A 23,858-nucleotide genomic window follows, 5' to 3' on the forward strand; every position below is an offset into this window, starting at 1 on the left:
ATACAAAAAGTAGTTACATATTGTGTGGGTTTTAATGTAAAAATGTTACTTTCTTTCAAAGCAATAGCATGTCACAATGTGTGCTTATTTGTATTAGGTTATTTATTTAGCAATTATTATATGGTGCATAATACAAATTTATTAGGTCATTTATTTAGCAATTATTATATGGTGCGTAACACAAATTTATTAGGTTATTTATTTAGCAAACACAAATTTATTAGGTTATTTATTTAGCAATTATTATATGGTGCATGACACAAAGTTGTGTTTGTATTTTGATAAATTCTTGGCTTGCTGGTTGGGTTAGTCTGATGATTTAAGGCCTGAAACTGCAATGAAACCTGTGCATTGCACTGGTGAGCGATCTTGGAGCAGCTAAAAGATGTTTATTGTAATTGATGTTTAACTTATAAAAAACTTGTGAAATTAAGAAACTGTTAAAAAAATGAAAATTAATATTTAACTAAAAATTTAGATTTAATCCAAATTCAGTAGTTAATTATGAATTTATATTTAACTAAAAAATCATATTTAATTCAAATCAACATCGACTAAAATTAATTTTAAAAATTAAAATTTAACTAATTAGAATTAACATTTATCCTAAATTCAGTATTTAACTATAAATTAATATTTAACAAAGAAATTCATATTTAATCAAAATGAATATTAATTAAAAATTAATTTAAAATTGAAATTTAACTAAAAATAATATTAAATGAAAATTAATATATAAACAAACATTAATATTTAAGTTACAATTAATATTTAGCTAAAAATCAGTATTTAAATAAAATTTTATATTTAACTAAAAATTAATATTTAATCAAAATCAATAATTGACTAAAATTAATTTTAAAAATTAAAATTTAACTGAAAATTAATATTTAACCAAACGTTAATATCAAGTTATAATTAAAATTAACTAAAAATCAATGTTTAACTAAAAAAATTGGCATACAAATAAATCTCTAATATTTTTATACAAAATAAATAATAAATGTTTATTTTATTTTTTAATATTTCACTTGAATAATTATTAATTAATAATTAATATGTAACTAAAATCTAAGATTAAGCAAAAATCAAGAATTAATTTTAACTAAAATCAGTGTTTAACTAAGTATTAATTTTAACTGTAAAATTAATATTTTGGTAATAATTAATATCAACTAAAACTTAATATTTAACTGCAAATTTAACTAACAACAAATATTTAACTAAAGGGTAAGAAATTTCAAAATATGAATGCAAGAATTGCTCGTTCTCCCAGAATCTGTTGAGCGTATGAGAGTTTGCGTTGCGCCTAAACAATGGCTCTTTGAATTCTGGTTATTCTTTGTTCTCTATACAGCTTTTCAGTCACCTATGTCTTCAGGTATGTTGCTCTGTCGTTGTCGTTGTTTAAGAGTGCCATGTCCCTTTCCTATTCCATTACTTTATATCTTACCACAATGTCAGTGACTTGACTTGCATGCACAATGAAGCTTGATTATATCTTTTTGGGTATGGTTTTGGAATAGAGACCGCATCATTTTTTTTTTTGTTGTTTTGTGTATGTGTCTGTGTGTGTGTGTGTGTGTGTGTGTGTGTTTACGATTATAAAATTATTTAAATAAAGATGGCCCACAAGTTCAGTGTACAATTATAAAAAAATTGCCACAAATTATGTTCACTTGCATCACAAATTCATTGTATAATTCAAATGTACTTTATAGAAATTGCATGTGAAATCCCTTACTTTGAAATTAACGATATCAATTAGATTAGAGTTGTCTAACAAATTTAGGAATACAACTATTGAAAAAATAAATTTTTGAAAATATTTACTGTCATGCAATGTGTGATTTCAACTGATATGACATTGTACGTTCCAAAGAAGAGGAAAAATTATTTTCATGTGCCTTCATTATGTATTGTGTATCTTATTGTGAAAGCACATGAAAATAATTTTTTTCTCAATAATTATCTGTTAAAAATGTACTAATTTGGAATGTTATTAGGCAGAATGCAAGTTTTGAACTCAGTTCATCTGAAAGTCAGACTTAATAAAGCCAAAAGAACAAATAATTATTTTGGAAAAATTAACAAAACAAAAACATTCCTTGCTTATGACATTAGTAGGTTGAGAAGTATGATCAATAAAATAATATTATTTTCTGAAAAACTGTGAATAGGGTCACAGACATTTACAACAAAGCTAACATTGGGTGTGTATACAAAAGTTTATTTAATAGGATGCCCTTTGCGTGGCCTAAAGAAAACAGTCTCATCAAGAACAAAGGAAAATTGGTGTGACAAAATTTGTGAATATTCTGAGACTGTTTGCTCATTTGTAAATGAAGTTAACTAAGAAATAAAAGACAATTTTTGAATAAATAAATAAATATAAAAACCTTTCTTTTTGCTCTTTATACTAATACTTTTACGTATCTGGGCAGCAACATAGTTTCCACAGAGAGATATATCGAAATTCGAATCTCAAAAGCATGGGCCACATTCGATGGGCTGCATTCAGTATAGATTTCAAGGCTAACTAACAAACTGAAAAGGCAGTTCTCCAGGGCAATAGTAGAGTCTGTCCTTGTTTACGGTGCTACAGCATGGACACTCGCCAAAAGATTGGAAAGAAAACTAGGCGACACATATGCCCATATGCTACGAACAGTATTAAATATATCTTGGCAAAATCATCCCACGAAGCAGCAACTTTATGGCAACCTACCTGCCACATGAAATACCATCAGGGAAAGACACCTACGATTTGCCGGTCACTGTCTGAGGAGCAAGCATGAACTAGTGAGTGATGTATTGCTATGGACGCCACGACATTGGTGAGTATTGCTATGGACGCCACGACACAGACGTGCAAGCAGAGGACGACCTAGATCCACATACATCCAGCAAATAGAACACGACACCAACTGTGAACCTGAAGATCTGAGGCAGCTGATGGAAGACAAGAAACTCTGGAGAGGAAAAGTCATGTTGGTCAGGGCAAGGAATATATCCTGATGATGATGATTAATACAAAGCAATTTGCACTAACGACAATGTTGTATCGAATTCACCCTATATATATATATATATATATATATATATATATATATATATATATATATATATATATAAAGAATGTATTCTATGAAGTTGGTTCTCGTAACTTGAATACAACTGGACATGCTTTTCTCAAATCTATGTGAGGGGAATGACTATATAATTCTATGTTTATTCTAACATAATTTGTGTAGACTAATCTGACTGCAATATAAGAACATCAACTAAATGCAGGAATCTTTTAACCTTCAGAAGTCGATGGTCATTTCCACAAAAGAAAGCAGCTTGCACAAGACCACTATGTCGTACGAAATTGATCCTACGAGTACTGAAACTTTTAAGAATCGTTTGAGAACTTATGGAGACACAAACAGCAAACACTGATCAACTTTATTGCTGTATGAATTCTCTGTGTTGTTGTTTATTGTAAACGTCTGCCGATATAACATTCACAGGTATTTTCTGTTCATGTGATAATTATTGGTGGTTTGAAAGAAAGATGCGAGCCTACAAAAGTGGTTTTATTGACTGGGTTTGAATCTCCAAAGTCAGAAATAATTATCGCTTCTTATACTGATGATTGCAATAGCATAAAATACTTGTGTCCGTAGGTATATAAAATGATTGTAAATATTTATTTTTAAAATATTATATTGAAAAATATATGGAATAAGGGTTTTTCTTGTTTTATTTGTTGAATATTTTTCTTGTACTCCTTGTTGAATATTTAAAATTTTGTGTACTTTCATTACAGGTTTGTAAAGGTTTTTAAAAATTTGAATATTTTCAATATCAAGATTTTTATTATATATATATATATATATATATATATATATATATATAACTTAGTCACCATCTGCCGGCTGTTAATCTAGATATTGGTATTCTTTTTAAATGTATAGATTACATTACATATCTTTAATATAAATGGATTATAATTTTAAAATCTTAGTTTTCACTTAAATTACCTCCCTTGAAAATTATCACACAGTTAACAGTAAATACATCAAAAATTTTTATGAATTTCAGGCATCACCTTAAAAACAATGCGGTCTCTATTCCAAAACACGTCCCATTTCTGAATGCATGATTTACCAATTTCCTTTTCTATTTTTTTTTTTTTTTCTTTTTTCAGTGTATTCTTCTTTCATTAATTTCCATTTTTTTGCAGACATGAACTCAAATAATGTTAGGGGGCAGGAATTGACAGAACTTCACAATAAAGGGAGCATCGGTTTTTTTTTTGGTTTTTTTTTACCGCCTCCTTCCCTTTTTTTTTAATTGAAAAAGAAATACATTTTATTGTCGGTTGCCACATTTGAAACATGATTATCAAAAGATAAAAATAAAAAAAATTATTTTCATAAAATGAAGGAATTCAATTTGCTATTTTACTGTACAAGCACCATAAAAAAGGATGAGGAAAAATTATCCTTCATCAGTATTCACATTAATATTCATAATCGTCTATTATATAAAGTGCAAACGTGTGTGTGTGCGCATGCGCATGTGTGTGTGTGTGTGTGTGTGTGTGTGTGTGTGTGTGTGTGTCTCGCTAAAACTAAAATATTCTTTATCAAAATTTCTCACAAAGTTGGTATTTTCTTGATCAGCATTGGCTAGAATGTATAATATCTAAAATTTAGACTGAATATTATTTCTTGGAGTAGAAATGGTAAATAACTCGTTGAAGAGTTACATTTCTTCATACTTTCATTAATGTGTTTCATCTCAATCAATTTTCCAATCATTGTAATTAGCTCAGTTGCTAGAATGGAAAGCCCTGAACTTTTAGTTTCGATTCCAGCTAATAGTATCTGCTTCATTCCTTTTATTTTGTTGTTAGAACTTGAAAAATAACCAGAAACAAACTTTAAAGGAATTCTAGCAAATTCAATTGCCTTTATGTGGATTTATATTTATTGATAATATTTGTTATTATTTTAATTATCGATTTTCTCCTAACGAAATGACTGTTGAAAGGACTCTTGAGATTATTCTGTTTATATATATATATATATATATATATATATATATATATATATATATATATATATATATATTATAACACACACACACTTATATATATATTCATACACATGTGTGTGAGGGTGTTATAATATATAGTAGTAAGTATTAATTTGTCGTAAGACAACACAAAAACTAAAACAAAAATAAGTATAGAAGTCGGAATAATCGAAATAACCAAGCAGTGTAACAAATTCTTTTATAATGTTTTAAACTTACAAATTAAGGACACGCCAACTATCATAGAAAGAAAATGTCCATTATACAATAATCGAAAAATAAATTCTTGATGAATGAAAATATTTTTTTATTTAAATTTTTGGAGGTAATCATGCTTTAAATCTGATAATCCATAACTATCTACAGTTTCTTTTTTATTCTTCTTCTTATTATTTTTTGATTGCCAAGACAGAATGTGCCTTTATTCTGAAAATCTCTCTCCACCCCCTGCAGGAATTAAACGATGTTATACGTCAAACCAATCAACGAACAAACTCTAGAAGACTTTATCCAAGATTAAAATTTAACTACAAAAACAAAAATCATCAAGACTCGTTGCTTTTAATACTAAAACTAGAATATTGATTTTGGCATTTTTATGTTTTGTGCCAATACACGTGTTAGGGCTTTTTGTCCAACACCTGGTCACCGTGTGTGATGTTATTTTGGATGACACAAGTCAGAATAATAAGAGAAAAAAATGGTAGTAATAAAATAACGGCTGAATATATATATATATATATATATATATATATATATATATATATATATATATATATATATATATATATATATATATATATATATATATATATTATATTCTAAGGTTATTTTTTTCCAGAGTTTAAGTAACCAATGAAGTTTAACAAGATTAATACAAGAGTACCAAAGTAGAGCAGGTTATACTCTTTATTTATATTTATACAAGCAGTGATATGTTGCTACACAGTCATGGACATGTTTCGGTCAGCTAGTTATCAGTAACTAGAGACATCTTCAGGCAATACAGCTTATACGAAAGTAAAGTTTTGCTTTTGTATAAGCTGTATCGCTTGAAGAGGTCTCTAGTTATTGGTAACAAACTGACTGAAACATATTCACGACTGTGTAGCAACATATTACTGCTTATATAAAAACAAATAAAGGGTATATAGCTGTGTTATTTTGTGGGGAAGATAATGGCAGCTGAATATTGTAACCTTCTAGTGATATATTTCTTAAATATCTGAGAAAGAGTTATTTCCTTTACACTTTGTAGTCCCCCTTCCCTATATTTTAATAGTGTATATATTTATCTATGAATGGATAATAATATTTTATGTATGCAGGGTCAGTAAGAAATAACAGGTATTTTTGAAATTTTGCATCAAATGAATATCACATGAAAAATATCATATTTCATACTTGATTTTATAAAATGGAAAACGTTTTTAATAAATTAATGAAAAAATTATCTCATTTTCAATACAATTTTATATTTCATGATTATTTTAAAAACACTTGTTATTTCTTACTTCTGCACCCCCACACACACATATATATATATATATATATATATATATATATATATATATATATATATATATATATATGTGTGTGTATATATATATATATATAATTTGTATGAAATACTCAAACCATCAGCTATATGTAATAATTTGTTTCATCTGCTTTCAACAGAACTTTCAGATATAACTGAACAATTTGTCTCTATCTTCCAAAAACAGGATCACATTTAGGAAGAAAAAACCTCAACAAGAAGGTGGGATAGCCGTCACTCACGTTTTTTTTTTGTTTTTTTTTTTTTCGGGGGGGGGTAGTAGGAAAAGTTCACCTTTTATATTCATATTTCTTTTTTTTTAGTCTTCGGGTTTTTATTTTAGTAAATTCGACTTCTGATTAAAGATTTCACAAGTTGCTTCACTAGAGTTGATCATCGATGCGTGTTGGGACAATTGTGCGTAATAATTTCATAGCCCTATCCTTGTACACAGATCTAAGATTGCTGATTAACCTGGTGTCACTAAAGTAAGCAAGTCCTACTTTATCTATTTTTAAATAAATTGTTCCAAAATCAGTTTATGTCGTTCCACCAACTAAAATATTTTTTAATACTTTTCATAAGGTAAAATTCGTTTCATTGATTTGAAAAAAATAACAATTATTTCTATGGTAAGAAAACGGAGAATATTTATTGTTTAAAAGAGTTTTAAATTCATAGTTTTAAACGATAATGAAAAAAAGGGACCTGTTCGTTTTATTTATTTAAAACAAATCTAACTTGACAATTATTTTTATGGAAGAAGTGAGAATCATTTTTTGTTAATAGTATTGACTCTTATAATTATTTCAAAATGAATATTATTATTTACAGTAAATTGTACAGATTGGTATAAACATCACTGTGGAATTTCCACTAGTTACACCGTAGTGTACGGAATTGCACTCAATAATTCCAAGAAGAACGTAGATAAAAATGCAGTCAAATTGCAAAACTTTATTTGACTTTGGCATCCATTAATCTACTCAGTAAAAGTAGAGAATAGTAATAGAAGTTGTAAAGCAAAAAACAACTTATGTAAAAAAGAATGAAGTTTTCTATTAATTTTTATATTAACTTGCCTAGTTTTAACACGTAGGAATAACTTGTAAGTTTTTTCACCATTTAAAAATTCTTACAAATCATTTCAAGTGTTAAAACTAGTTTGGTATGTACAATTTCTGTAAAAGTACAGAATATTTAACACTTGGGAACTTGCAAACCAATAAAAAACACACACAATTATATCAAACGTATTAGAATGAAATCTGTTTTGTGAAGATTTTGTAATGATTTAAAGATTTTTAACCATCATGCAAATCATTTCAACATATTAAAACTAAACAGGTTTAGTAGGGAATTTCATTCTGATGCATTTTATATAAATTATGTGTTACTCTTTTTGTGTACAAGATTTTGAGTGTTAACAATTTTGTAATTTTTCCATCTTATTAGCTCCTTACATCAAGTGGCTTCATGCCTTGTCTGCAACGACCCCCCCCCCCCAAAAAAAAAAATCTACTTTTTGGCTGATGAAAAGTTGATAGTTGGTTCCAAAACATTTCTGATGAGTTCCTAGTTCGCATTCCTATGTGGTGGCTCTATCTTGCATATACAAAAACCTTTACACATTCCTTCATTCTAACAATATTTGACCCTTCGCACTTTCATGCTTTTTTCAGCCGTTTCGTCTTTTCTTTTCCCTTCTCCTTTTCCTACTCTTCCTGTGAACAAAACTCTTAGCCGAATTAACAAAACGCCCATTGTTGTCAACCTTTTGTCAACCTTTAATGTCATTTTTTCCTTCTTTCACTTCAGGTCAACCTTCGTCAATTCTCTCCTCTAATGTCTCTATGCGCACAATTATTATCCGTGAACAAAATCTCATTATTTTTTTTTAATTTTCAATAATACACTGATTAATATTTTTTTAGAATTATTGATTATTATTTTTTATAATAATCGATGATACACTGATCGATGATATTGAATGAAATAACAAAATCAGAGTGATCATCTAAAACAAAATAAAAACAATGAGATTCCATGTATATTTAAAAAAATATATATTTTATTTAATGTTTTAAAACTTGCATATATTATGTGGCATACAATGTCATTTTTTTATTATTCGTTATATAAAATATTTGAATGCCAAAAGAGATAATAAAAAATATATTTTTACATCAAATCCCAGCAATATTCTCTCTGTTAACAGAAAGATGCTTGTTAGAAGTTGGTGTAATTTCTATTTTCTGATTTTATATTACTTTCTTTTCTTTCTCCCTGAATTCTCTAGCATTTTTACCCAATGATTTAGTACTAGATATCCCTATCTGGTATTTCCTGTGATGCAGATGAATTATACCCCTTGCTGATTTTTATTTTAGCTCTTAATTTTTTGTTTGCACATTTTGAAATTTAAATTAGTTAACACTAATAATTTTTCAATAAAAATAAATTATATTACTCACGGATTTTATTTTAATTATTAATTGAATTTTTTAAATGTTTTATATTTGTAGTTATCTTAAGCCAAACTGAATATTTTTTTAATAAATTGTAGCTAACAAAAAATAAATTCATCAACCATAGTCGAGGGTGATTTGAAAGCTCCCTTTTGATTGGCTATTAGACCAACATGTAGGGGAAGGCGCCACTAACCATTCATTCTTATTTCATAATGCTGAACGTTTAGCAAGGAGGCATCAAGTACCAGTTTTTCTTTTTGAGTTTTTGGTATGACACGACAGAGAATCAAGCCCCAATGGTCCAAACATGTTAATCATTATGCTAACAAGTAACTGTACTTAAGTACAATATTATAATGCCAATAACATGGTACAACAATAACAAATGAAAATTGCTTAGTTAAAAGCAAAGTTTTATTATTCAGCTTAAATGCTATTTAATTTTGAAAATAAAATAACTTCATATATCAGATAAATTTTTGAGTTGTATTCTCATCGTAACATCTATGTTCGCCGTTATTATCTCTTTTCTTTCTATTCATCTATTTTATATCAAGAAAAATAAAAAAAAAAATCCTCATTTTGTTTTTATTTTTATCTTCTCAATAATTTGACATTTCTTTCCCCGTTTTTTTTTTTTTTTGCTTTTTTTTTTGTTTTTTTAATGAATTGTCTTTTTAATCCACGAATAAACATTCACAAATGTATTTTTTTTAATTAAATCGAATTATTTTATCACCAATTTAATAAAAAAAAAAACTTTGCAAATTAAAAAAAATATTATTATTATCACAATATAATATTTTTTAAATTAAATTGAATTCGTTATTGTTATCAAAAATATCATTTTTTTTAATTCTAATTAAAGCGAATTGATTATTTTTATCATAAATATATTTTTTAAATTAAATTGAATTGATTGTAAAAACGATTAAATAAATACTAAAAGAACTGTGTTTTAAAGAAAAATATTTGTTTCTGTATGTTTTTTTTTTTTCATTTTTTTAAATTTCTTCCCCACATCACTATTTTTAGTTTTTAATAAACGTTTATTTTGTCTTAAATATCGAAATTTAAAAAAAAATGCAATAATTTGGAATTGTTTTTTTTATGAAATAATTGTAAACGTTTTAATGTGTTGCATATTTTACCAAGTTTTTTTTTGTATTTGCATTTCATTGATTTGAAAAACTTATTTTCATGTTTTTATTATTATAAAAAATATAAATAAATAAATAGATTTTTCTTATAAAATATATGAATAGATAAATAAAAATAAATAATAAAAAAAATATCAATTTTCTTCTACATTATTTATTTTTCTACTTTTTCTTTTTCATTTTTTAAATCCCGCCGCCGCCCTACATCTAAATTTTCACTACAATGAATCAAGATTTTTTACTCATTTGGAAAATTTGAAATTATTTCTTAAAAAAGACTTTTTTACGAAATAATTTAAAACATTTTTATATTATTTTATTTGTTGTATATTTTTACATCAGATTTTATTTTTTAAATATATTTTTTTGAAAAACCTTATTTTCATTTTTTAATTTCATAAAATTGATTTTTATAAAATGTAGTTATAAAATGAGGATATTTGATATTCATTTTATACTTTGTGTGATGATACACATGTTGGAACCTCTTCTCCAACACAAGCGCCGCCATGTTGTATATATTGGATAATCATGAATAACATTAAACTGAAATATAAAAAAGGGAATAAATGGATAACATTTTCCTTGAACAACTGCAAGAAACTTTTCCAATCACCAATTGGCATGGCTGATAGCACTCGATCTTAGATTCTATAATTCAAACTCCTTCGACTAATATTCACAATTGGAACAAATAAAAAATATTGCCAATGCTGCTGCAAATGAGACGGGTTCTTTCTACTGTGCTAGAAAACTTCTCAAACCTGTCAGTATCCTTTATCTCCACAAAGCCAATATTCACCCATGCATAGACTATTACTGTCACATCTGGATCGGTACATCAACGACTACTCTCTTTCTTTTCGACATGGTTCAGAAAAAACCTCTAATCTAATACTAGGTACCTCACTATCTACCAAGCTCCAATCCCTGTCCCATCGCTGCAATATTGCATCTCTATGCTTGTTTTACAATACTTCAATGGAATGTGCTCAAATGAACTTTCAGTACTGATGTACCCTAGGTGTAAAAATCCTCAATCAACCTGACCATCAGCAAAATTCCATGCTTCACTGTGGAGATCCCTGGATGCCGAAAAGCTTTCCACTCTAATATCTTCTTTCCTCAAACTGTTAGTCTTTGAAATTCCCTCCCTATTCTTTGTTTCTTTGATGGTAGTAAAAAGCAGAATTTAAATGTAATGTGAACAAACCTTACTGCACAATTATCCACTTCAAATGTCCCATAAGTATGGTTCCTAATTTACATCTCAATGGCAATTCGTGCCTTGTTTGAAATGAATAAAAGTTAAAAACGGTTGAATACATTTAAGAAGATTTGTCAAAGCCAAACACAAGAAGACAAAGTAAAACATGTTCCGTAGTGCCTAGAATATCCAAGCATATCATGGAATTTATATAAGATGGCTGCTGTACATGGCCAAACCATCTAAGGCACCGAGCATGTAAGACATCCAAAATCCAAACCAATACTAATTTTCTGATGAACGAATTCTTTAAATATAATAATATTTTTTTAAATATAAATATACATTTTTTTTATTCAAAATTTTATATATGACTATAATAACAATGATACATCGATTTCACTAATATCCCTAAAGTTAAGAGAATATCCATGATATGCTTGGATATTCAATGCGCTTGGGAACATGTTTTAGACCTAGTATTCCTAAACTGGCATTGAGCCGACTATTTCCCTAGATGAGTTTGTAATTAAAGGATACTCTAACTTAACATCCAAATCTGACTCCCAAGATCGCCATGGACATGGAATATGTGTCTACATTAAAGATGGCTTTCCATGTGGTAGGGACATCTCCAGAGAGGGCCCTAATTTACCCTATATGTGCTTCCGAGTTGCACTTGCTCACACTACTGCATTTATATTTGCCTTCTATCGCCCCAACAATAGCGGAGTTACTATCTTTAGGAGCATATCTGAGAAAATTGACCACATCTTGTCTGCTCATCCTTGAGCTAACATTCACGTCTGTGGAGACTTCAATGATCACAATGTGGAATGGTTAACTCAAGACAGATGGTAAGGGAGGTTCTGTCACGATATCTCCATTGCTTATGACTTCACTGAGATTGTTCGCAAACCTACCCATGTGCCCAACACTGACGGTCAGTATGCAAGTCTCCTTGATCTTTTCCTCACCACTTGCCCTGAGCTATGTTCATTTCCCATTTTGTCTCGACTGAGATCTTCCAATCAGTTAAGATACAAACGAAATGTAATAAGTCTTCAGATGCACTTCTCCATTGTACAGTATATCGATACTCTATGGCTGACTGGGATAGCTTCCATACATTTATATCAGATCTCCTTCTGCGTTCCATGTTTAAAAAGGATGTGTCCTCTATAGTATCAGACCTTACGAAATGGTTAATTGTAGGTATAGACCGTTTCATACCCTCAAAAAATTCCAGCAAAAACCAGCCGTAGTTCTTTCTGAAATGTGCTGCTGCCATTGCGCACAGAAATCACTTTTTCCATCTCTTCCAATGTAATAGATGTACTGAGACTAAAGCAGCTTTCAGGACTGCCAGCAACCACTGTAAAAGAGTAATAAAGAACACGAGAGAGTTGTATGCTCAGTCTGTCAAGTCCAAAGTAGATGATAGCAGTTTGTTCCCACCAGTTTTGGCAAATAGCAAACAGGATCCTAAACAGAAGTGTGTGCTCTATCCCAACTATCATCAATGGACCTGAGGTAATCTCGTCAGCATCACACAAAGCCAGACTCTTTGCCAAGAACTTTGCAGCTAATTCTACCCTATGCGATCAAGGCTGCTAACCCCCTGTATTTCCTCCTGTATCAGAAAACATGTTATGCAACATACAAATATCTGTGCATGATGTTGTCAAGCTAATCAAAAACCTTGATTCCAGTTAAGCAACTGGCCCTGACACCATTCCGATCTTCAACCAGAACTAGCTCCCATACTTACAAAGCTGTTTAAGCATTGTCTTAAGGAGAATTGCTTCCAAACACTCTAGAAAATCTCATCAGTATGCCCTTTTATTTAAGAATTCAAGTGATCGATCATCTCCCTCTCAGTACAGACCAATAAGTCTTCTATCTTTACATCATCAACGCTCTGATCCCCATCTGCCATCAATTGAAATGAATGGCTCTCATCTTGGGGAAGCTCCATGTTTTGACAAGCTTCTGGGCTTGACCTTTACTCCTGATCTGAAATGGAACATGTACATCAAATTCGTTGTCAAGGTGACTAGAAAAATGGTGAATCCTATCGACCCAGTAGATATCTAACTGCTGATGCAATTCTATATCTACACAGCAACCAGGTAGTCCAAGGATGGAGTATTGTTGCCACATCTGGACAGGAGCTGCTAGAAAGACCTTATCCTACCTTGACAGAGTTCAAAATAGACTTTGTAGCCTAGTTGAGGATACCTTTTTCTCTTCTCTGCAACCTCTTTCGCACAGAAGAGGCATTACGAGCCTGTCTCTGCTTTATCATTATTTTCATGGCAAATACTCCAATCTATGGTCCCCCTCGTTAAACTTTTATGAGAAACACTCGTCTAACTGAAAACACTATCAATAATTTCACCCACTCTTTATCTGTGCTTAAACCTAAACGTAGATTCCATGAACAAAGCTTCTTTCTTAGAACTGCATACCTGTGGAACTGTCTTCCATTTGCCTGCTTTCCAGTTGATTACAATATGGTCATCTTCAAGTCCAACGTAAACAAATTCTTGATGAGCCGTTCCTCTTAAGTAATCTTATTTATCCAACCTAATTTACTAACAATTACTAATATTGTCCCATTAACTACTGTACACTCAATAACCCTTATCCTCAAGTGGCCTCTAGGCCTTGATACATGGTGGCTTTTATGTAAAAAAAAAAAAAAAGAATACCAGTTTGCTCATTTGATTTTAGTATTTACTGTGTTACAAGTGTCTCAGGCTCCAAGATGGGCAACATCTCTTATTTGCTCTCGATTTGATTTGATTCGCAGTTATATACATTCACAAAAATTCAGATCTTCTTTGATCTACTATTCTTTCTAGTGTCTTTGATATCCAAGTGTGTTAAGCAGTTGATGCAAGACGTGGCACGTTGTGTATGGCTGAAACACCAAGCCCATAAAGGCATAATAATTTTCTGATGAAACACGGTTGAAGAAATCCTTTTCTTCAGTTTGCAGCTGCCTATACACTGGACCATGGAAGCACGTTTATTATGTCAAAGCCATTGCAACCCTAACCCTCACTGCCATACAAGATGGCAAAATGAACGCATGCTGAACAGTTTTTGCCACAAATCTTGAAAGAATCATTGTGAATATAGCAACCACATTAAGGATAACAGCATCACATGTAAATAACAGTCAAATTTCATCTTACAACGCAAAACATTCAGCAGCCAAAACAATGTTTGGAACACTTTACTCTCCTCCAATGATTTTAATATTTTTGCTTTTATTGTTATTTTTTTTTTTTTTTAGTATTTCTTAATAATAGGAACATCAGCAAAAGTTAAAGACGTTTACAAAACAAACAAAAAAAGACTCTTGAAATAGTAACATAATTTAACAACTAGCATGATTACATGTGCCCAGCCAATAATACCATATCTTTGTTATGATAAACTTCTAGGATTATCTCCCATTAACAGAACTCTTTAATGAACTAAAAGATGGCTGCCTTGTGTGCAACAGTAGCAATAAAAATCCATTTTTTTGCATTTTATGATTTTGGGGTAGGGTTCAAAAATGTAGTCAGCATTAATTGGGTTGCAATTAAAATGACAGGAATTGAAATCATTGCTCTTGAATGTAATAAAAGAAACAACTTACACAAACAGTAGCACACTTGTCTGGCATGTCAAGCATGAGTCTCGCAGAAACAAAAGAGTTAACAAAATGAGTATTGTGTTTGGTAACAAAGAGACCTCATATTGCTACAGTTTTGTACATTAGGCACTCGATTTTCAATGAAAAAAAGAACTTGCTGGATATTTTATATATGGTATTAATTTGCATATTTTATATGTGGTATTAATTTGCATATTTTATATGTGGTATTAATTTGCATATTTTATATGTGGTATTAATTTGCATATTTTATATATGGTATTAATTTAGTGTTGATAAAGAGGAGTTCCATCAGTTTCCTTTTAGATAACATTGAATGCATAGCTATTACCCCCTTAAGACACATCCGGCGTTTACCACGAATGTGCCTTCCTGCTCCAAGCCCTAAACCTCTTATTAGTATATCTATTCTTGTTTTATGATTTCTATAATTTTTTTAAACTATGAATAAAATTAAATAAATTGTTGCATTTCATTTTTATGAATGTTGAGTGTGAACATAGAACCCAGAATAATGTTGTTCTTTTTTTATTCAAATAAAATATGCTTATCTAAGTACACAAGTTTCAGAATATATATGCTGATGAAGGTTAAGGTAGAGTTGAAGACATATGTTGCATGAAGAGAAATGATATGAATGACATGATGGATGTGTAATGTGAGTTTTACAGACTTGCTTAAATCAGATGAATGTTAAAGAAGAAGATTAAATCTAGATACTTCGATGGTATGGTCACTTCAAAAGAATGTATGAGAGTTTCAATATTTTTTATATATATTGAGGGTATCATTATTGAAAGTTGGGAGATTCTATTTATAAACGCTGCTGATAAGAAGTGAACAAATCAAATTAAGCCATGTTCTGTGATAAAAAAAAATGGACCTAAAAGAAAGAAAGATAAATAAAAACTTGACAAGAAATAGATTAGTTTAGGAATCAATTTCTAAAAGCTATCCAGCACATGTCAGTATATAAAATGAACATTAAACCAATAATGGTGATGGTAATGGCCTCCAAAACCCTTGAATAAGTTTGTGAATAAACAACAAATAAATACAGACAGGAATTACAATTTTATAGATCTGTAATTTGTTTATTTTCTTTCATTTTCCTCAGTTTTAAAATTAATGCAAAACTTCTGAATATTTTACATCTTAGCGTTTATACTTTCTGTGATTTATGAGTTCGGGAATAACTCGGGTATTTTGTATGTCAAGGAAGGAAACAAGAAGAAACAGTTGAAACATAAATATGCATATCTTCTCACATCAACTTTTTGCTGAAGACAAACGTAAAAGTGGGATATGAAACATGTCAGGTGGTAATAAGATGCATAGACATTTATTTGCAACTGAAAGAGATATTTTTATTTGGGACATTTTGAGAAATAGATATATTTTTATTTGGGACATTTTGAGAAATAGATATATTTTTATTTGGGACATTTTGAGAAATAGATATATTTTTATTTGGGACATTTTGAGAAATAGATATATTTTTATTTGGGACATTTTGAGAAATAGATATATTTTTATTTGGGACATTTTGAGAAATAGATATATTTTTATTTGGGACATTTTGAGAAATAGATATATTTTTATTTGGGACATTTTGAGAAATAGATATATTTTTATTTGGGACATTTTGAGAAATAGATATATTTTTAAAGCATTGTTTGGTTTCTAACCACTTTTTTTTTTATTCAAATATTGTAATATTTGAATTTCAAACAGAAGCTCTCTATAATTTATTTTAAAGTTTATATTTAAACTAGCTGTCCTGACATATTCATGAAAATAGAAAAACTTCACCATTGATCGTCAGTTATTATTTTCCTAACATTAACAAAATCAAACAAAAGTTTTACACCAAAGTAAATGAAATTTTTTTTATTATTATTTCAACAATTTTTTATTTTGATATTACTGAAAATCATAAACGTCTACAACTTTTGCTGATAAATTTAAGTTTTGATTCTTAAAAAGTAATCTTTTTTTTTTCTCAATCAAATTTTGAAAAAGCTTGCTATTTTTCTTTCAGTGAATGTAACGGCCAGCCCCCCTTGAACAACCAAAGAACGTTCAGCCCGCAAAGTTCCCTCAAGAGGCAGCATACATTTAGTCCGCAGAACTCCATCAAGAGCAATCATTCTTTTACATCTAAGAACTCTTTTAAAAGAAATCACAGCTGGAGCCGAAACAATTCCGTCGGTAGTACATACAGTATTCGTAAGTCATTCAGCTTACATCGAGAGAATTCAATCAACAGTCACTGTACACGTAACTCCACCTCAAGCAGTACGTTCAAAGAGGAATATAAGTTGAATAATCTCAGCTCAGACCTTCCCGATGTGAAATCATCTGTTGATAAATGCTTTGAAGTGTTGGATGACGATCCGGATGCTATGGATGAAACTGTAAGTATCATCGAGGATGTCATTTTCTCTTTTCATTTGAATGTTTTTAATTCTAGAACAATTTACAAAACTTGTCATTCACTTTTGTGTCAGCCACCAGAAGCTGTCGTGAATGATTAAAAACTGTGCATTGTAATGAAATGCACATTTTTTTATTCAGAAAATACGAGAGAAAAACTGTTATGGTTTTTCACTGAACAGAAAATAGTATAATTTTTTTCACTATAGTTAAAGTTTTATCTTTTATATATATATATATATATATATATATATATATATATATATATATATATATATATATATATATATATATATATATGAAACAACTTTTTAAATTAATTTAAAAAAATGTTTCAATTATTTCAAAAAATTATTTCAATAATCTGAAAAATAAAAATATCAAATAAATAATAGAACAATTGTTGGTGACTCATTTATATGCACATTTTTCTCTCGTTGGAATCTCTTAAGCCATTTTAAAAAAGCGAAGGCAAAATCGGTCAGCTGCCTCCCCCCCCCTTTACTTTTCTTTCCTATTCTTTTTTATTTTTATTTTACTTTTAATTATGAATAATAAAGGTCTTTCCTTCATGATTGCAATATTTAAATTTTGTACTCCCCAAAGAATTATGAAATATATATATAAGTATATATATGCATATATACATACATATATATATATATATATATATATATATATATATATATATATATATATATATATATATATATGTATACACACACACACACACACACACACACACACATATACCAGGTGTCTCATAAATGTACTTACACATCGAATATCAATAAAGTCTTTATTTATGAACATAGAGTGAAATAAAATATCTTCGCATTCTGAAGACAAATGTAATTAAAGAATCATGTTTGCAAATGTTCAAATTCATGATCATTATTGTCCAAACAACACTGATAATGCACACTAAAGCATCTGCACAAATCATGTTATTAGAAGTATATTTTGAGACATTCTATGTATATATATATATATATATATACTTATACTAAAGCTAAAATGATTGGTTCTATAACGAAAAATATATTTTGATCACATGATAACATATATACTAAAATATTCTTTGGTTTTGGGATTTAGTTATGTTTGAAAAACTTCCATTTGCTTTTAAAGAATACTTAGATTTACTTTTATTTAACTCCTCTATTACATAAATAGATATTAATAAAAGTCTCAAGATAATTCATCTCCTTTTCTATGATGCATATTGTGCCCGGTAGTGTATTTATTTGCATTTTTTATTTATTTTTAAACTATGTCAGTTTTTATTTTTCCAAATATTTTTTCTTCCAATCAAAAAAAATATATAGATGATACAGAGTTATGTCCCTTTTTAAGATAGCCATTTGAAAATAATTTGATCTGGTAATCCCATTTAAATGGAAATATATTTTATTTTTCTTAACTGCAATAATCCATCAAAAGAATTGATGGGCAAGAGTTAAAAATAATTTTCTAGGGAGAAAGCTATTGATGACAAAGAAACGATAAAGAAACTGACTTTGCTTTAATTATTAGGTTTATATACAAAACAGATATGAAATTAATTCAATGTTTTTATCTCGAGAACTCACACTGAAAATTCCCAAATTTCACATGCTAGGCAAAATCAAATATTTACTTGTGAGATACATTATTTTTTAAAAATTCGACTCGTTTATTTTTCTTTATTAGATAGTTGATGAAAGAAATTAAAAGTTAACATTTTTTTTAATTTAGTTATGACAAATAATTTAGTATTAAGAAAACTATACCAAAGTATAAATTGCAATTTTTATTTTAATGAGAAACTTTTGTTCTTTTACTAATTTTATTAATAAACAGATGCAAATTCAGCATTTTTAATAATAATTTTAATAAATGAAAACTTAATAAATTATACATTTATCTGTTCAGTAATATCTTTATTACATTTTGTTTATGTGTCAATGGTTTGGGCAGATAATTTTCTGATATTATAGACTTCATGTTTTTATGATTATTTGAAAAATTTATTGAATAAATTTTTCAACTTTCCAAAAAGTTGAATCTTAAATTACAGTTTGATTCCAATTTTAATGCAATAATTGTAAAAAAATAAATAAATAAGGTGGCACTAAATATGCAGTGAATCTACTAATTTTCTTTTTTTCAGAGTCTCAAGCGCCATTTTGCCTTAAAATATCCACTTAATGTTTGTGGTATCAGCAGCTTTCTCATTTACAATCATTTAGGTGTTCAATACTCAAACGCTTGTATAGTGAAAGTTAGAATGCAACGATCATAATCCAGATGGTAAAATCTAAGATTAAAGTCATAAATCAAGTATCTGGCCGTTCACAATAACCAAATTTTATTATTTTAATGAAGATATTGACAATTGGTTGATGACAAACTTATTTTTGCAACACATTTTCTTTCTAAAAAAAACACACACACATTTTAACTTCCTCTTTTTTTCATTCTGCCAAAAGATGGCACACACAGCATGAGGTCGTTTATTTTTATGGGAGTAAGGGGCCATTTTTTTACACAATCTGCAACATCTACCTAACTTCAATGGATCTGGTTCAAGACAGCAATCAACAAAGAGGAAGCTTGAATTTGATCCCAATCTTGGAGAATTGATCGAGAAAGTTCAATCATGCAATTGTGCATGTGAGTTCATCATCAATGCCAATTTGTTTTTCAAAAAATAAATCTTGGTCAGATCTAAATGATCTGAGAAATATAAATTTGAAATAAAAACTATTTTTGCTGTTAATACATGGATTCTTGATAATGGCAGGGGCGCATGAGAAAATGAATATTTTCCTTTGATTTAAAGAACCAAAATATTTAACTTTCACATTGAAGATTATATTCGTTGTTGTATATATATATATATATATATATATATATATATATATATATATATATATATATATATATATATATATATATATATATATATAATTGTTATATATATATATATTGTTGTTATATATATAATTGTTATATATATATATTGTTGTATATATATAATTGTTATATATATATAATTGTTATATATATATATTTGTTGTATATATATATATAATTGTTGTATATATATATATATATATAATATATATATATATATAATTGTTATATATATATAATTGTTGCATATATAGATATAATTGTTATATATATATATATAATTGTTGTACATATATATAATTGTTATATATATATATATATATATATAATTGTTGTTATACATATATATATCATTGTATTACTTGTTATATATATATATAATTGTTGTTATATATATATATATATATATATAATTGTTGTTATATATATATATATATATATCATTATATTCCTTGTTATATATATATATATATATATGTGTTATATATATATATTTATATATATATATATATATATATATATATATATATATATATATATATATATATATATATATATATGTTGTCAGTTGAAAAGTTTTGTAGATAAAATCATCTTAAAATCATTAAACATTTTATACGCTCATTCCAATAAACACACACTGAAACGAAACACATGTTTGTAGGTCTTAATATTTATGTAAAAGAAAAACAACAACAACAACAACAACAACAACAACAACTATTATTATTATTATTATTACTATTATTATTATTATATATATATATATATATATATATATATATATATATATATATATATAAATCTTAGATTTATTAAAGCAATTTTCATTTTTATCTTAATCTAGAATGCTCCTTTTTAGGAGCTGAAATTTCAACACATTAAAAACTGAACTCGTTTCCTTTGTGAAGAAGCAAGGAAATAGAGTTAATCTTAATTACACATACTTTACTATGAAAATAATCATTTAATCATTTAAAGTATGGATAATTAGGGTCATCTCTATTTCCTCGCTTTTTCACAAGGTTCCTTTTGTGAAGGAGCAAAATTATACACAAGTTCGGTTTTTAATGTGTGAAAATTCAGATTCTTAAAAAGGAGCATTCTGGATTAAGACAAATATAAAAATTGCCTCACTCTAGGATTTCTCCCTTACTGATCAAGAACAGAAAAGAAGATGCATAATAAAACAGATACTGCAATTTACTCCTAGCCAATAAGGTAGCCTTTAATATGACATATGAAATATAGCAAAGTACAATATTTTATAGTATAAGTTTTAAAATCACATTTAAATTGTGAGTAGTAGTTATAGTAAAACTAAACTGGACATTTTAATCGATCAAATAATTTTTTTTAATGTTCGACTTGTTTTTACTTTCTGGCACTTTAAAATTCGTAAATAATTTTTCAGTTACCGAATAGAAAGTAAAAGTGAAGTATTGTGGTTCGCGCGGTGTCCTAAACCAATGGAAAACGTCCATCTTCTCATTCACCTCCTCGTATCAATGAACAGATTATTGAATTTAATGCAAAATAAACATTCTTTTTAGATTACTAATTTTCAATTCCTTACAAACTTTCTCTTTGTTTCAGTTTTTAAAGTACTAACAGGTATGTGATGATGTTAATTGGTTCCATGCTTCTTTCTTTCAGTTAATTTTCATTTGGTATACAATTTTTTGGACATTTTGTTAAACATTGTATTCAATTTTCTGAAAAAAATATATTTTATGCTTATGTTAGTGAAAATTAAGCTATTCATATTTCTGAAAACAAAAATATGCCCATAACATTAAATTTTTTAAAAATTATATTTCATGTCTATGTCATCGAAAATTAAATTTTTTGAAAATTATATTTCATGTCTATATCATCGAAAATTAAACTAGTTAATTTTCTAAAAAGAATATGACAATAAAAATTAAGTTATTAAATTTTCTGAAAAATATATTTTATTCTTATGACATTAAAATTAAGCTGCTCTGGAAAAAAATGTTATACTTATGTTAAAAAAAATGTTATACTTATTTTCTGAAAAATATATTTTATTCTTATGACATTAAAACTAAGCTATTTATAGCTCTGGAAAAAATGTTATACTTATGTTATTGAAAATCAAGTTATTTTCTGCAAAAGCATATTTTATGTTTGTCATTGAAAATTAATTTATTTGATTTTCTTAAAATGCATATTTATGCTTTATAATTAAGTTATCCAATTTTCTGAAACAGCCTATGTAATGCTTATGCCCTTGAAAATTAAATATGTTTATGCAGTGTTTTGAACTGTTTTAGGGCATTTTTTTAATTTTTCTTTTCTTAGAAGCAGATTTTTTATCGTCAGTAATCTTTTGTTTTCACCGTTTATCCACAGGTAAAAAAAATAAAGAAGGTAATGTTTTTCATCTGCTGTGCATAAAAGACAAAAATATTTAATGATTTCAACACGAAATTTTAATTAATTTTTATATATTTCGTTTTAAATTTCAATCTTCAATATATTAATTAGATATCAGATACAGCTGATCAGTTTGATAACATTTTATTTTAAAATCATTCTTATTTTGATATTTGAAAAAAAAATTTAAAAATAAATCTCTTCTATAGTTTTATCAGAATGAAAACTAAATTAAAACGCAAAGTATTATGAATCAGTTTTCATTCATTTTTAGTCAATAATCAAGTAACTTAATTTTTAAAAAAGGGCCAACAAAATATTGCTTATTTAGCTTGTTTTTCTCGCACATGCAATCTGTAATCGGGGTTTACTTCCTTTGCTGAAACTCTTTAATTTACACATAACTATAAATTATTATGTGAGTAGAATAAAGCTTCATAAGCTTTCTCATTTTAATCACAAGCTTTTTAGAGTCATAAAACTTCATTATTGAAAACGTTAATAATTCATTAATATTCATGTAATTTTGACTGCATAATTTGGAAGCTAACATCAGAATTGATAAAAAAAAAAAATCAGTTGAAACCATTGTTTTTTTTTTATATCGGAAAACTCCATTTATCGACTACAAAATCTCGTCCTAATTCTATAGAAGCACCCAATTTTTTTTTTTTTTTTTTTTTTTTTTTGCGGTCACCAGTACTTGTTCCTTTGTAAATAATTAATTCTAAATTCTGGTTGATTACGAGCAAATGAAGGTAATGTTAGAAAAAACAGCTATTTGAAATCATTTTAGTTTCTTAGATTAGAAAATCAATGTCGTGAAGGCGAAATCACAAGAAGCTTACAATCACTAATACCTAAGTTTTTTTATTCATTTGAGTTGAAAAACAAGAAATCTCCAACAAGGGAGATAACTCGATTACTCGTAGAAAAGATTTTTTAACATTTTTATGATAGAACAGAACCAATGAATCTGCTCCTT

At 28.0% G+C, this 23,858-nt stretch overlaps 1 protein-coding gene across 1 annotated transcript in view; it reads left to right on the forward strand.

Annotated features, from left to right (window-relative positions):
* The window catches only part of LOC145265415 (voltage-dependent T-type calcium channel subunit alpha-1G-like), a 759,315-nt gene that overhangs the window by 513,580 nt on the left and 221,877 nt on the right, over positions 1-23,858 (forward strand). Inside the window, exons 17-18 of the mRNA XM_080121247.1 lie at positions 1,358-1,381; positions 17,181-17,556. Of these exons, the coding sequence (XP_079977373.1) occupies positions 1,358-1,381; positions 17,181-17,556 (400 nt within the window). The remainder of the gene's footprint in view (positions 1-1,357; positions 1,382-17,180; positions 17,557-23,858) is intronic.

Source organism: Euprymna scolopes, chromosome 40, assembly GCF_053919585.1.
Source record: "Euprymna scolopes isolate OS-2025 chromosome 40, ASM5391958v1, whole genome shotgun sequence".
NCBI classification, from domain to species: domain Eukaryota; kingdom Metazoa; phylum Mollusca; class Cephalopoda; order Sepiida; family Sepiolidae; genus Euprymna; species Euprymna scolopes.